General features: G+C 38.9%; 1 protein-coding gene across 2 annotated transcripts in view; it reads left to right on the top strand.

Moving 5' to 3' along the window:
* The window catches only part of LOC127443014 (neurocan core protein-like), a 116946-nt gene that overhangs the window by 45515 nt on the left and 57102 nt on the right, over nucleotides 1-14329 (top strand). For both annotated transcript variants that reach the window (XM_051701485.1, XM_051701484.1), the window contains exons 2-3: nucleotides 1980-2053; nucleotides 13108-13482. In XM_051701485.1, the coding sequence (XP_051557445.1) occupies nucleotides 1987-2053; nucleotides 13108-13482 (442 nt within the window). In that variant the 5' untranslated portion in view covers nucleotides 1980-1986. The remainder of the gene's footprint in view (nucleotides 1-1979; nucleotides 2054-13107; nucleotides 13483-14329) is intronic.

The following is a 14329-nucleotide window of genomic DNA, read 5'->3' as shown; positions in this document are numbered from 1 at the left end:
AACATTTTGAGTTTGCTATTCACAAGAAGCATCTGCTGACGTGGACCATGCCTCGCAAAAAAGAGATCTCAGAAGACCTCAAGAATTGTTGCTTTGCATAAAGCTGGAAAGGGTTACACAGTTATCTAGAAGAGCTTAGATATTCATCTGTCCACAGTTAGACAAATTGTCTATAAATGGAGATGATTTAGTACTATAGGTACTCTCACTAGAAGTGGCTCGTCCAGCCAAGATTACTCAAAGGCACACCGCAGAATGCTCAATGAGGTAAAAATGAATCCTAGAGTGACAGATAAAGACTTGAAGGAATCATTTCAACTGGTTAACATCTCTGTTCATGAGTCTACTATACGGAAAACATTAAACAGGCATGTGTCCATGGCAGGACAAAACAAAAACATTGCATACTACCCCAAACTACTTACATAATGGACTTTTGTATACCGGAACATATGGTTCAACACGTGTCTACAAAAAACACAGAATGGCAGTGACAGCCAGCGCGCCCTCACCCACTTTCATTCATTTCTGGCTTGTTTTATTCAGCTTCCAGGACGTTTGTAGCTCAGTGGTTATGGACCGATCAGACTTCTGCATTTTTTCACTTTTCTTGGTTCAAAGGGTAAAATGGCACATTTACCTATTTAAATGAATATCAGATGCTAAAACTACATCTAATTATAGTCCTTACCAGTAATATACTTTAACGTCTGTTGTTGTTTATGCTTGAGGACTTGATATTGACTGTGTCATTGCATAATTAATAAGGTACATCTGTTTGTGGTTGTTATTAATTAACATTTAAAAGTTATTGGGGGTTATAGATATGTTAGTTCCATTTAATGTTAATTATGACATTTATGTTATGACATGGGTTTATTTTTTAGTTACCCTGGGTGAGATTAGTGTTCCTTTGAGTTAGGTGTGATACTGTTTGCGTTACTGAGGACTAATTCAAAGCTTATCAGAGCTCTGAATCAACTGGACTTCTTGAATAGGCAAACGATTCTGTGATTTGAAGGTTTTGAAACTCCAAACATTGGTGACACCTGCTGGTGAAATCAAATGTCTTGGCCAGTGTGAAACACACTTGGAAGCATGTGCAAAACAAAATGTTTTTTAAGGTTTCAAAGCTTTATGACATGTGTTTCTTTTTTTATCCCATTTTCTCCCAATTTGGAATGCCCAGTTCCCACTACTTAGTAGGTCCTCATGGTGACACAGTTACTCACCTCAATCCGGGTGGCGGAGGACAAGTCTCAGTTGCCTCTGCTTCTGAGATCGTCAATCCGCGCATCTTATCACGTGACTCGTTGTGCATGATACCGCGGAGACTCACAGCACGAGAGGCTCATGCTACTCTCCGCGATCCACGCACAACTTACCACGCCCCATTGAGAGCGAGAACCACTAATCGCAAACACGGGGAGGTTACCCCATGTGACTCTACCCTCCCTAGCAACCAAGCCAATTTGGTTGCTTAGGAGACCTGGCTGGAGTCACTCAGCACACCCTGGATTCGAACTCGCAACTCCAGGGGTGGTAGTCATTGTCAATACTCGCTGAGCTACCCAGGCCCCATGACGTGTGTTTCTTAAGAGCCCGTGACTTGTTCAAGTTTGTTGAAGCCTGACCTTTTGATTGCTTGAGCGAGACATATGTTTGATCATTATTTTCTATCAAGAATAGGAAAACAACGACTCAAAGTGACTAGTAATCACTCCTTTTCTGTCCATTGCCATGCTATACTACCATTAATGCATGTGGCGGAAGTGTGCATATTTTTATGTCAGCCAAAGTTCAGCTGAACAAAGAACTTTACTAATATTATAAGTGAACCTCAAAATCATTTTCTCTCCCATCATGAGTGAAGTACATACTAGTACACTACTATAGTAGAAGAAAGATGAAATTTAGATGAGATGCAGCCAATATTTTTCTTACAATTATTTTTTTCTATTCTCTCATTCTCTCTTTAGGTGCAAGATGTCATCTCTGGGTGTTGGTGAGCTGCAGGTTTTAGCAGCTCTACTTGTGTTCTGTATTGGCTGTGGTGAGTCTTGGTTCACATTGTTATTTTACAATGTTGTCACATGTCCTCATTATGTTGCATGTTTAGTTCAGCAAGTGGCGTCCAGATACCCCAATCTCAAATATATCTGGATGTTATGCATTTTCAATCCAGTTTCATGTAAACATATCTAAAAATGTAAACTCTTTTAGAATTTCAGATTATCCAGTCATACAGTTAATTTGTTTGTTCAAAACAGTTCTTCACAGTCAGTTGTTGATAAGCAGTAAAAATAGAAACATTTAACACATTAAGAAGCCATGCGACTACACACTCGTTAATGGTGTGACGCTAGCTGAACTGCCTCTATTAGCACTTGTTTTACATACTGTATCAACATAAATACTTTAGGTTTTATACATGTAAACCGTGACCTTTCAAACTGGTATGTAACGTTCTGTTATTGTAATTAGATTTGACTAACGCTCACGGCTGATTCCAATAGAGTCTGACGTTAGCATGTTGCTACGTTAACATCTTGATACTCTAATTAGCACAAAATACCCATTGCACATACTAATAGGGGTTATATGAAAGGAATAAGCCATGATAGATTGTGCTCTACAGTAGTATTATCATGTATGTAACATTGTGTTATTGTAATTAGACTTGACTAATGCTCACGGCTGATTCCAATAGAGTCTGACGTTAGCATGTTGCTACGTTAACATCTTGATACTCTAATTAGCACAAAATACACATTGCACACACAAATATGAAAGGAATAAGCCATGACAGACTGTGCTCTACAGCAGTGGTTCTCAAACGGTGTACCGTGGCAGGTGTGCCGGTGTGCCATGGAATTTGTAGAGCTCCAGCATTTGCGAGTGAAAATTACTGCATGTGAATTCTGACAATTATTTGGCTGCACCGGTGCTAGTGACAGCTGATCTTACACCCAAAGTTATGAACTTATTATTGCAACCTACAATCAGAATAAAAATGCCCTGATGCATCTTGCATCATATACCAAGTACTTTTAAAAGAGGCACGTTAGTTAGTTTTGCATTCAAAGCGCCATCTCACACGGCTGCGAGCGCTCCCTCTTCTCTCTTTCGTGTGCACGCATAGACCGAGAGATAGTGAAGATATGCCACGTGAAAATGATTTAAGCGGAGATTCTTGCTTGTAGGCCTATCTATCAAAATGACGGACAGTGTTTTGAATAATTAATTATTAATGGAAGATGTCTTAACCTCACACTCAAACGCAAGTTTCTGAGAAAAATAGCATGAATCCATAAAATGCGCGATACCAGTAAACAGCATGTCAGCGTCCTCGTCTAAATCATCATGATAAGCTAAATCTAAAAAAATAACCATGAAATGTCACTAACAATAAGAGCCTCTTTGCACAACTGTGAGAGGGTGACAGTGCACCGAACCGAACATTATTCTGCTTCTAACAGAGGTGCACATTGTAACATTATAACCACGCACTTCCAGACTGCAAAAACCTATTAAAACTGCATATCCTGTTGAAATGTTCACACTTTATAATGAGACTACCAAGATGCTGCATGGCATCACACTTATGCAAATTCCAGGTCAATGCAATTTTGCAAAAAATTAACAAACATTGTTTTATAATCACCATATTATTTTTATCCGTCATTATTCTTTTGCATTTTTTCCTAAATAAAAATGATTGCGTAGAGCCCTGATTTGTCCTTACAACCTAAATAACCTTTATCAAATATTCCAAGAAATCTGCGTAGTAAATTTGTTTTAAATATTTTTTTCACAGATATAATTTACCATGGTTTCAAGTCCATTTTTAATTTCTGATTTGTGTTTCAGGTTTAATACAGTTTATTTCACATTTATGAGGATGTATGCATCATTGTATTTTGAGGAAAAAAATGGTGTGCCTTGGAAATTGAATATTTACAAAGATGTGCCTTGGTACAAATAAATTTGAGAACCACTCCTCTACAGTAGTATTATCATGTATGTAGTAGTAACGTTGTGTTATTGTAATTAGACTCGAGTAACACTCACAGCTGATTCCAATAGAGTCTGACGTTAGCATTTTGCTATGATAACAAAATACACATTGCACATACAAATATGGGTTATATGAAATGAATAAGCATGATATATTGTGCTATACAGTAGTATTATCATGGGATGAGGCACTCTTGATGCAACTTTATCATTTATTTTGGTTTACCCCTAGCATTTCAGCGCTTTTCAACCTAAAATGTTGTCTAGGTAGGCATTGCATTATGGTTCGCAACAAAGCCATTATCTCAGTTCTTTAGCATTCTGAATACACATAGAAACGCTGTTAGTCATGTGGGAAGCGTTGAGACAACATAAGTCTCGACCCGCCTGACGCAGCGTGTATCTAGCAGGATGTAGAACTGTGCGTTTCCTCTGGCAGGTTCTTTGTGCTGGAGTTGAATACCTCAGTGAAGGCCCTCCTGCCGCTTAAACGGATCTGTGTGTGTGTGAGCGGCCACTTAATGCTTAACAGGCCGAATGTATTCACTGCAGCCTCAGTCCACGGCTCTTTCATTAGCCTCTTTAGCAATGGGGGGCTGTTTTGAAGATTGATGGGAAATCACTCCCCCCCCGCCAGGGCAATTTATGGCCCGGTATATTGAGAGCTGCCCCCCATAGAACATTATTTACTGCTGTCTGAAGGACATACGGCAGGCAGAAAAATAGAGTTTTAGCTGGTTAACGCTAAAATGCTCAGCTAGTTCACATGTTGTTGTTTGAAGTGTACTAAACTAAAAGTAGTGATGCTACTAGGGCTACGTCCACATTAATCCGTATACATCTGAAAACAGCGTTTTTGTTTTTGAAACGCTCTCCATCCACACTGCCGTTTTCAAGCGTTTTCAAGTTGCTCGTCCACACTGAAACGTATGAAAACTCTTAAATCCCCTTACTGCGCATGCGAAAAATTGCCATTCCAAGTACGGTCTGAAATGCAAATGTCCTCATGTTCTGTCGCCGGACAGCAATTCCAGATAAACTTCCCGTCGCCTTTGAAGGAATGCAATGTGAAGGTTGTACTGAGTAACAGTTATCTTTAACATCTCTATCAAAATGAATTTCAGGCACAATAACGGCACTACGATTTGGGTCACCATCTTGAATGTTTTGGGTTGACTGTGTCACATGACAACAAATACGTCATCGTTTTCAGATATCTCCGTTTCCCCATCCACTTGGGAGAGTGTTTTCGAAAAGCTCAGTTTATGCGGGCAAAAACGCCATCTCAGTGTGGACGGAAGGCCAAAACATAGAGAAAAAGATGCGTTTTCAAACATGGACGTGGCCTAATTTAGTTGTAGCTGTTTTCAAAATTGTATCACTTTTGCTGTAACAAGCTGTTTCTTGGTATTTGTTGTAGTGTGGTGTAAAATTCCCTATGTCATCTTTTTTTGTAGCAGAATAGCTTCACCAGATAGCTTCAATGATTTGAAGAAAATGTTCGTAATTTGCAGTCAGTGCTGGGTAGTAATGGATTTCATGTAATCTGGATTACGTAATCAGATTACAAAAATAAAGTACTTGTAATTGGATTAAATTACATTTTAAAATACTCAAGAATCGGACTACAGTTACCTTTTATGGATTACATGATTACATGTTATTAGGCAAAGGCAGTAAATTGTTCATAATTTAGTGATCACCATAATTTTTTTTTTTTTGGGGGGGATTTTTCCCCCTTTTTCTCCCAATTTGGAATGCCCAATTCCCAATGCGCTCTAAGTCCTTGTGGTTGCATAGTGATTCGCCTCAGTCCGGGTGGCGGAGGACGAATCCCAGTTGCCTCCGCGTCTGAGACAGTCAACCCGCGCACCTTATCACGTGGCTTTTTGAGCGCGTTGCCACGGAGACATAGCGCGTGTGGAGGCTTCACGCCATCCACCGCGGCATCCGCGCTCAATTCACCATGCGCCCCACCGAGAACAAACCACATTATAGCGACCACGAGGAGGTTACCCCATGTGACTCTACCCTCCCTAGCAACCGGGCCAATTTGGTTGCTTAGGAGACCTGGCTGGAGTCACTCAGCACGCCCTGGGATTCGAACTAGCGAACTAACGAACTCCAGGGGTGGTAGCCAGCGTATTTTACCACTGAGCTACCCAGGCCCCCGATCACCGTAATTTTTCTCTTTTTTAAATTTTTGATATTTTTTTTAGAAGAGAGGGAGAGGGTCGTGAAATAGCAAACAGACTTAGAAGGGTCTGTCTGCATCCTGTAAGACAACTACAAGACACACCCACTATAAAGCATACCTACTACAAGTTACGGCCCCTTAAAATAACCAGCGAAATCATTGAATCTTGAAACAGTTGGATGTCAAATCAAATCACTTTATTGTCACACAGCCATATACACAAGTGCAATGGTGTGTGAAATTCTTGGGTGCAGTTTCGATCAACATAGCAGTCGTGACAGTGATGAGACATGTACCAATTTACAATAACATCAGATTAACACAGCACAATTTAAACATCTGATATACACATAATTACACTCAACAATATACAAATAATAACATACACTGTACAGTATACAATACATGAAGCAAGTTGTCACATTCAAACACTGTGTTTGTTGTGTTTATTTCCCACAGCAACCCAACACCTACCCCTAAACCAAACCACAAACATTAAAAATTGTAAGTTTGTAAAAGTATTAAATATACCGCAACTTAAAAGTTCTGTTGAATACAATCATACCGACGTATCAGTGGACGGCGACAGTGAGGAGAAATGAAGAGGAGGAGAAGCTAGCATACGCTAGGCTAACCGGTTAACTTGTGACCGAACTGGGGAAAACAAAACAGAGAAATGTTTAATATCACCATTTATATCTTCTGACATATAATGTAAAAGTTATTCTTTGTTATATTTCCACAGTTAAGACAGCACAAATCATACACTGATTGCATAGGATTTTAAAAATTATTTTAGACAATTGAATCGCTTTATTATCCAAGGGGGCTGTTACTTGGAGTGGGCATGTCGTGTAGTGGGTGTTCCTTGTCTTCTTGCGGGAGGCAGACAGATACTCTTATACAGACCTGATACTCATCATTAGCCAGGTGAAGATGGCAGCCTGATCTCACAGTGAAATCGGAAAGAGTAGACCGACTTTTCTTTCATCGTAATCGCTATACGTTGACCGAAATTTCGAAACACTGCCCCCAGTGGCCAAAGCGGTAAGTGTTGTAGGGCACGTGGGCACGTGTGAGCTCCATTTATGTCCAGAAGAGGTCGCCAAAAGCTACAGTAGTAGTGAAGCAAGTTGTTTTCAGCTTTACAGGACGTTATCCAATGAAGAGAAAAGCATATATTTATAGATTCTATCCCCCAACCCAAACCCAAACCTTACCTTAACCATTAGTGGTGTAAAAAAGTAATGTTAGAGGGAAAAGTGAAACTTCTGAATCATGCTCATCATTGATTATTCAAATGTGGTTACTGTCTGGCTTTGAACCCTAGTCTCCCACGCAGCTGATGCAATGTGCTGCCAATCGCACCAGGTAGGGTAAATATACTGAAGCTGCTGCAAACATGTCTGATAAGAGTGCTGCATGTCAGCGCGTCAGCATACAGTCGCCGATCCTAGGGTACCGAAACTATCGGAAACATCATGCCGACTTTACGTGTTGAAGATGGAGCGGTCTAAATCAGCATTTGACCAGTGGATGTACAGAGATAATTTCACTTTTAAGGCGACACGGGGCAAAAACATCAATGTGTAAACTCTGCCTTCCAAAAGATGTAAAGTAAAACTTTACATGTTTTCTTAACTTTCTTAACTCTTGATGAAAAGATTTTAATTATTATTTGAATTATCACTCTGTGTGTAATATAACCATGTATCGCTATGTGTTTGGAAGGATTTTGTCCATCAAACACATAAAAATCCCCAATTACAATGTAATCACAATGTAATCCAATATATTAGCGCCCTAAAATGTTGGTAATATAACTGGTCTGATCTCTTACCACACTTGGGTGTTTGTTAGCAATAAAGAATGGAATATATTGACATTCATCTTTGTATTTTTATGTTAAGATGATCCTACTCAGATGCAAGTGACATCAAATAAAAGAGTTAGGTTAGAAGTAATCCAAAAGTAATTTAAAAGTAATCTGATTATATTACCCCCAATGTAATCTCCAAGATTACATTACTGATTACAACTTTTGTCATGTAATTTGTAATCAGTACCAGATAAATTCAGAGGTAATCTACCCAGTGTAGCAAACTACATTTAAAACTTAACTAATACTAATTATCTATACGCTCTATAGACTATGATATAACAATGTTGCTAAGCTAACCACAAAATACTTTAAAAAACATAAAACAATACATAGCACACAAAAAGGGGTTTATATTTTAATAATCATATTGTAATGCTTATTTCGGATCATTCAGTCAATTAAATTATTTACAAATAAAAAAAGTACTTCATGTCATGTGATTATTTTTTTAAAATTTGGAACTTGATTGACACAAATCAAAAGATAAGATTTATTACAGTCTGGCATCATTGCAAAACTAGCTTCACATTATGTAACACTTGAGTAAAAAAGAAAAGACTCAACACAGTAAAACTAACATAAAGTGAGTACTTCTGACTCTTAATACCCATCGGATGAGCCATATTTAAAGCTGTTGCTAAATATCGGATAATCACACACCAGTGACCGCACATCAGTTGCAATCTATAATAATAATAATGTGGCAAGTTGTGACGTTGCTTTGTAACGGCAGCTTTAAACAACTAAAATCCACTTTTCATTGTGGATAACAAACATCTCTGAATGACAAGTTTTTCCCTATCTTGACTTGTTTGGGACGTGTCCCCTTTATTTTCACATTACTGTACCAGTTGACATATTTCTATCATTGCATACTGGATGCCGCCCAGAACGAATGTGCTGTACCCTCATGTGTGCTGTGTATGTATATCTTATTAAAGAAGATAATGAGTTGGTTTCTGAACAAAGACGAATCCCTGCGGGGGTAAATCCAGTCTGTCTAAATGCAGATTTGAGCTTTCATCACTTTATTCAAAAACAAGGAAATACACTCATTCCTAAATCCATAATGAATCAAGTATTTGCAGTTGATTTTCTCTGCATTTACCATTACAAATTGATCGTGGAGGAAAAGCCAGTGTAAATGTCTGTTTTTTTGTTGATTTTCTCCCCAATTTGGAATGCCCAATTCCCAATGCACTCTAAGTCCTCGTGGTGGCGTAGTGACTCGCCTCAATCCGGGTGGCGGAGGACGAATCTCAGTTGCCTCCACGTCTGAGACCATCAATCTGTGCATCTTATCACGTGGCTTGTTGAGTGCGTTACCATGGAGACATAGCGCGTGTGGAGGCTTCACGCCATCCACCGCGGCATCCACGCTCAATTCATCATGCGCCCCACCGAGAACAAACCACATTATAGCAACCACGAGGAGGTTACCCCATGTGACTCTACCCTCCCTAGCAACCGTGCCAATTTGGTTGCTTAGGAGACCTGGCTGGAGTCACTCAGCACGCCCTGCATCCTTCGCACTTTTAATATTTCAGGTTATTTACAAGTTCAGCTCACAACAAGGTACAAAGTCCTTCACTCAACTATAAACTCAAAACTGTGAATTTATTAATAGATACTTCAGATTTTATCACTTAAAATCTTTCAGACACTCCTGAACAAATGAGATCCAGTTAATTGGAAAAGTCATTTTTCAAAGTCATTGAAAATGAGGAAATATTGTTACATTCAGCTGTAGAATATCTTCTTTCCAACAGCACTCCAATTGTTCAAAGAAAATGCCAAATTTGCAAGCTAATTTTCAAAGAGCTTCTTCACATCTGAAGAGTTTTCATTCACATCTCACTGCTGTTGTTCTAAAGAACTGTGTAGACATTTGGTGCTGAAGAACAAATATTATTCATGTATTTTCAGTATATAACATTTAAAGACTTTTAATAAGTCAGTTATTGAGTTACTGTTTGATTAGATAACACAAATTGAATTTTCTGTAAATCAAATGTAATTTGAAATCAGCATTAAATCGAAATTGGCCCTATATACTTTTGTAATTCATATTTATGGGCTGAATTTGAGAAAAAAAAAATGTATTCACAATCTTTCATCAAAATGTGATAGCTTGTCCCTTTAATTTTTAAAAGCCTTTAGTTTACATCACAGTCATGATACATTATTTGCTACTTGCTGGTCGGTTGCAGGTGGTTTAGGTGAAGGGACATTCTCATTTTAGAGAGCATTTGACTGGACAGCAATCTGTGTAGTGCAAGATGAGTCATCAATATTTTTGGAACACTAAAAAAAATATTTTAGCCTATTTTTAAGATTTATGCATTTCAGAATCATAACAAAATTCCATCAAATTGAATTGTGCATTTTTTAAATAAATGAAATGAGTAAAACCTAATATATATATATATATATATATATATATATATATATATATATATATAAAATCAAATTAATCTCAACTAATCGCATATATAAATATTTTCTGAGAAAGCCCCTCAAATAACAATAATTCAATTTATAATAATGAAATAATTATAAATAGTTTTAGTTAAAAAATTACAATATATATATATATATACACTATATTGCCAAAAGTATTCGCTCATCTGCCTTTAGACGCATATGAACTTAAGTGACATCCCATTCTTAATCCATAGGGTTTAATATGACGTCGGCCCACCCTTTGCAGCTATAACAGCTTCAACTCTTCTGGGAAGGCTTTCCACAAGGTTTAGGAGTGTGTTTATGGGAATTTTTGACCATTCTTCCAGAAGCACATTTGTGAGGTCAGACACTGATGTTGGACGAGAAGGCCTGGCTCGCAGTCTTCACTCTAATTCATCCCAAAGGTGCTCTATCGGGTTGAGGTCAGGACTCTGTGCAGGCCAGTCAAGTTCTTCCACACCAAACTCGCTCATCCATGTCTTTATGGACCTTGCTTTGTGCACTGGTGCGCAGTCATGTTGGAACAGGAAGGGGCCATCCCCAAACTGTTCCCCAAAGTTGGGAGCATGGAATTGTCCAAAATCTCTTGGTATGCTGAAGCATTCAGAGTTCCTTTCACTGGAACTAAGGGGCCAAGCCCAGCTCCTGAAAAACAACCCCACCATAATCCCCCCTCCACCAAACTTCACAGCTGGCACAATGCAGTCAGACAAGTACCGTTCTCCTGGCAACCGCCAAACCCAGACTCGTCCATCAGTTTGCCAGATGGAGAAGCGTGATTTGTCACTCCAGAGAACGCGTCTCCACTGCTCTAGAGTCCAGTGGCGGCGTGCTTTACATCACTGCATCCGACGCTTTGCATTGCACTTGGTGATGTATGGCTTGGATGCAGCTGCTCGGCCATGGAAACCCATTCCATGAAGCTCTCTACGCACTGTTCTTGAGCTAATCTGAAGGCCACATGAACTTTGGAGGTCTGTAGCGATTGACTCTGCAGAAAGTTGGCGACCTCTGCGCACTATGCGCCTCAGCATCTGCTGACCCCGCTCTGTCATTTTACGTGGCCTACCACTTCATGGCTGAGTTGCTGTCATTCCCAATCGCTTACGCTTTGTTATAATAGCACTGACAGTTGACTGTGGAATATTTAGTAGCGAGGAAATTTCACGACTGGACTTGTTGCACAGGTGGCATCCTATCACAGTACCACGCTGGAATTCACTGAGCTCCTGAGAGCGGCCCATTCTTTCACAAATGTTTGTAGAAGCAGTCTGCATGCCTAGGTGCTTCATTTTATACACCTGTGGCCATGGAAGAGATTGGAACACCTGAATTCAATTATTTGGATGGGTGAGCGAATACTTTTGGCAATATAGTGTATATATATATATATATATATATATATATATATATATATATATATATATATATATATAAATTAATTATAAAAAAAATTATATTCATTTAATTAAAATGCATTACATTATTGTGGAGTTAAGCATTGATAAGACAATACAAAAAGTGGCTTTAGAATCCAATGTATTGTTTATTTGCATATTATTGAACATAAGCCAATAGACATTTTTCACACTCAGGGTTCTGGAATGTGGAAGTAAACGATTGCAGTGATGAATGGGAGTGAATGGGAGATCACAGCAAATGTTATTTTCACTTACCCATTTGCTCCAACAGCAAACGAAAAAAATCCACTATTACATTTGAATGACTTTCCAGAAGAATAAAATAGAGAGTGGTGGATTAAGACAGTCAGATGAGAGAAAATGCCAAATTTACTGTCACTCTCTCAGCAGCTGTAATAGAAACCCCCTCACAGCTGTGGTAATTCAGTTTTGAAAACTAATTCCAGGGTAATATAACACAAAGCATAATGTTATAAACTTACACTCAATATTTAAAAAAAATGATCACATAAAAAAGTGTGCTATATTTACGCTGCTAAATAAGGCGGAAATGTGTCATCACAGTCTGTGAAGAAGGTAAATCATTGGCCTACAGTTCGCAGCAATCCGTTTTGCTATTGAATTTGTCAGACAGTCTGAGATTTATTATAAGGGCTTGATCAAGGATGCATCAATGAAGGACGCTTCAGTGAAGTCTAAATGCTGAACAAATTACTTTCCTGAACTGGTTCTTTTGAATCTACATCACAAAACATACAGTGCTACTAAACGAATGACTTTTATTCAGCCCGTTCTTTTTAGTAAATCAAAAAATTATGTTCGACTTGATTATGTTAAAAACATGTTCGACTTGAAATGAGCCAAGGATTCATAGTAATAACTGGATGGCTGTTGATATGATTAGTTAATGGAACCATTAAGGAACCGGAATTGTTAAGAGGAATCAGAAACATAAAATTCCTTACGATTCCCATCCCTATATGACCTCATAGCTAACACGTGGACTAAAAGCCACAAAACTCTCATTTTGATCTTTAACATTGAAAAACACTCTTCAGCGTCAAATATAATTCTGTTGTATTTGAGCAGTTTTTAATTCCCTCTCTCTCCCTCAACTCTTTTAGGGCTGACTCAAGCAGAGACTCTTGTGACCGTCCGAAGAGTGACCCACCCGTCTTTGCGACACCCGTTAGCGGGCTCCGCCCTCCTCCCGTGTGTGTTCACCCTGTCGCCCGGCCTCTCCCCGGGTCACGTCCCTTACATCCACTGGACCCGTCGCTCAGGAGACCAGGAGAGGATGGTCTTGTCCGCCCGGGACGGGGTGGTTAGGGTACACCAGGCATACGCGGGACGGGTCAGTTTGCCGGGTTACTCCGCCAACCAGCTGAACGCATCACTGGCGCTCTCGCAGCTCCGCTCCAATGATTCCGGGACTTTCCGATGTCAAGTCGCCCTGGGAGACAATTATGAGCAGGATACAGTCAACCTGGATATCACAGGTGAGATTCACACAGGTGTTGAAATCGTCTGTTAGGTGTCTATGGTTTAGTTCTCCCCAAAATGAAAGTTCGGTCATTATTTACTCTTCCTCATGAACAGTGTTGAAACACTTTCTTTGATTTTGTTTTATTCATACGAGCGCTTTCACACTGTTGTGAGTGAAAAGGTGGATATGACGTCATTGATGAACTTTCTCTTGTTACAAAATACATTTTACAGCATGGCTCATAACTATAATTGGAGGTATATTTCATGTCAACAAAAAAGTACAAAAACAAACCCTTTTAAAAACCGACTGCAAACTCACTGCAAATTCGCCACAGATCATTTTCACATGCAAATGAGCTTTGCGGCAAACTTGTGGCAAATTGTCCATTGTTGCCAAAAGTTTGCCGGAGGTTCACCACTACTGGCAAAGAGCTACAAATTTCTGGCAATCATTTGCGGCGAATCACAAGCTCATTTGCATGTGAAAATAGTTTAGATTTTTTGTAAGGGAAGTGCTTTCACAATAAAACAACTATTGGTTTAATAATAATAGATGTGCTAGTTGCAAAGCTTAAGCATTAAACACCTTTATGATATTATAAGGGAAATTATGTTTTCCCTAGTGAGTTTGTCAACTATGTTACAGACAAACTGCATGCCATTACAGACACTGATTAAATGGCACACTTAAAGTAACACACATAATTAAGGGTTCTTTTGTGCATCATTCTTCTCAAATAATTTTAAGAATTGTATGTTTTTGCAGATATTCATGTGATATTTTCAGCACGGTCACTAGTGGCAGGAAATTGTTTTTTTAAATCATAAATCTGCCTTAAATATTATTTTGGTAGTTTT

This window comes from Myxocyprinus asiaticus, chromosome 6 (assembly GCF_019703515.2).
Source record: "Myxocyprinus asiaticus isolate MX2 ecotype Aquarium Trade chromosome 6, UBuf_Myxa_2, whole genome shotgun sequence".
NCBI classification, from domain to species: domain Eukaryota; kingdom Metazoa; phylum Chordata; class Actinopteri; order Cypriniformes; family Catostomidae; genus Myxocyprinus; species Myxocyprinus asiaticus.
This window is presented reverse-complemented; position numbering and strand designations above follow the sequence as displayed.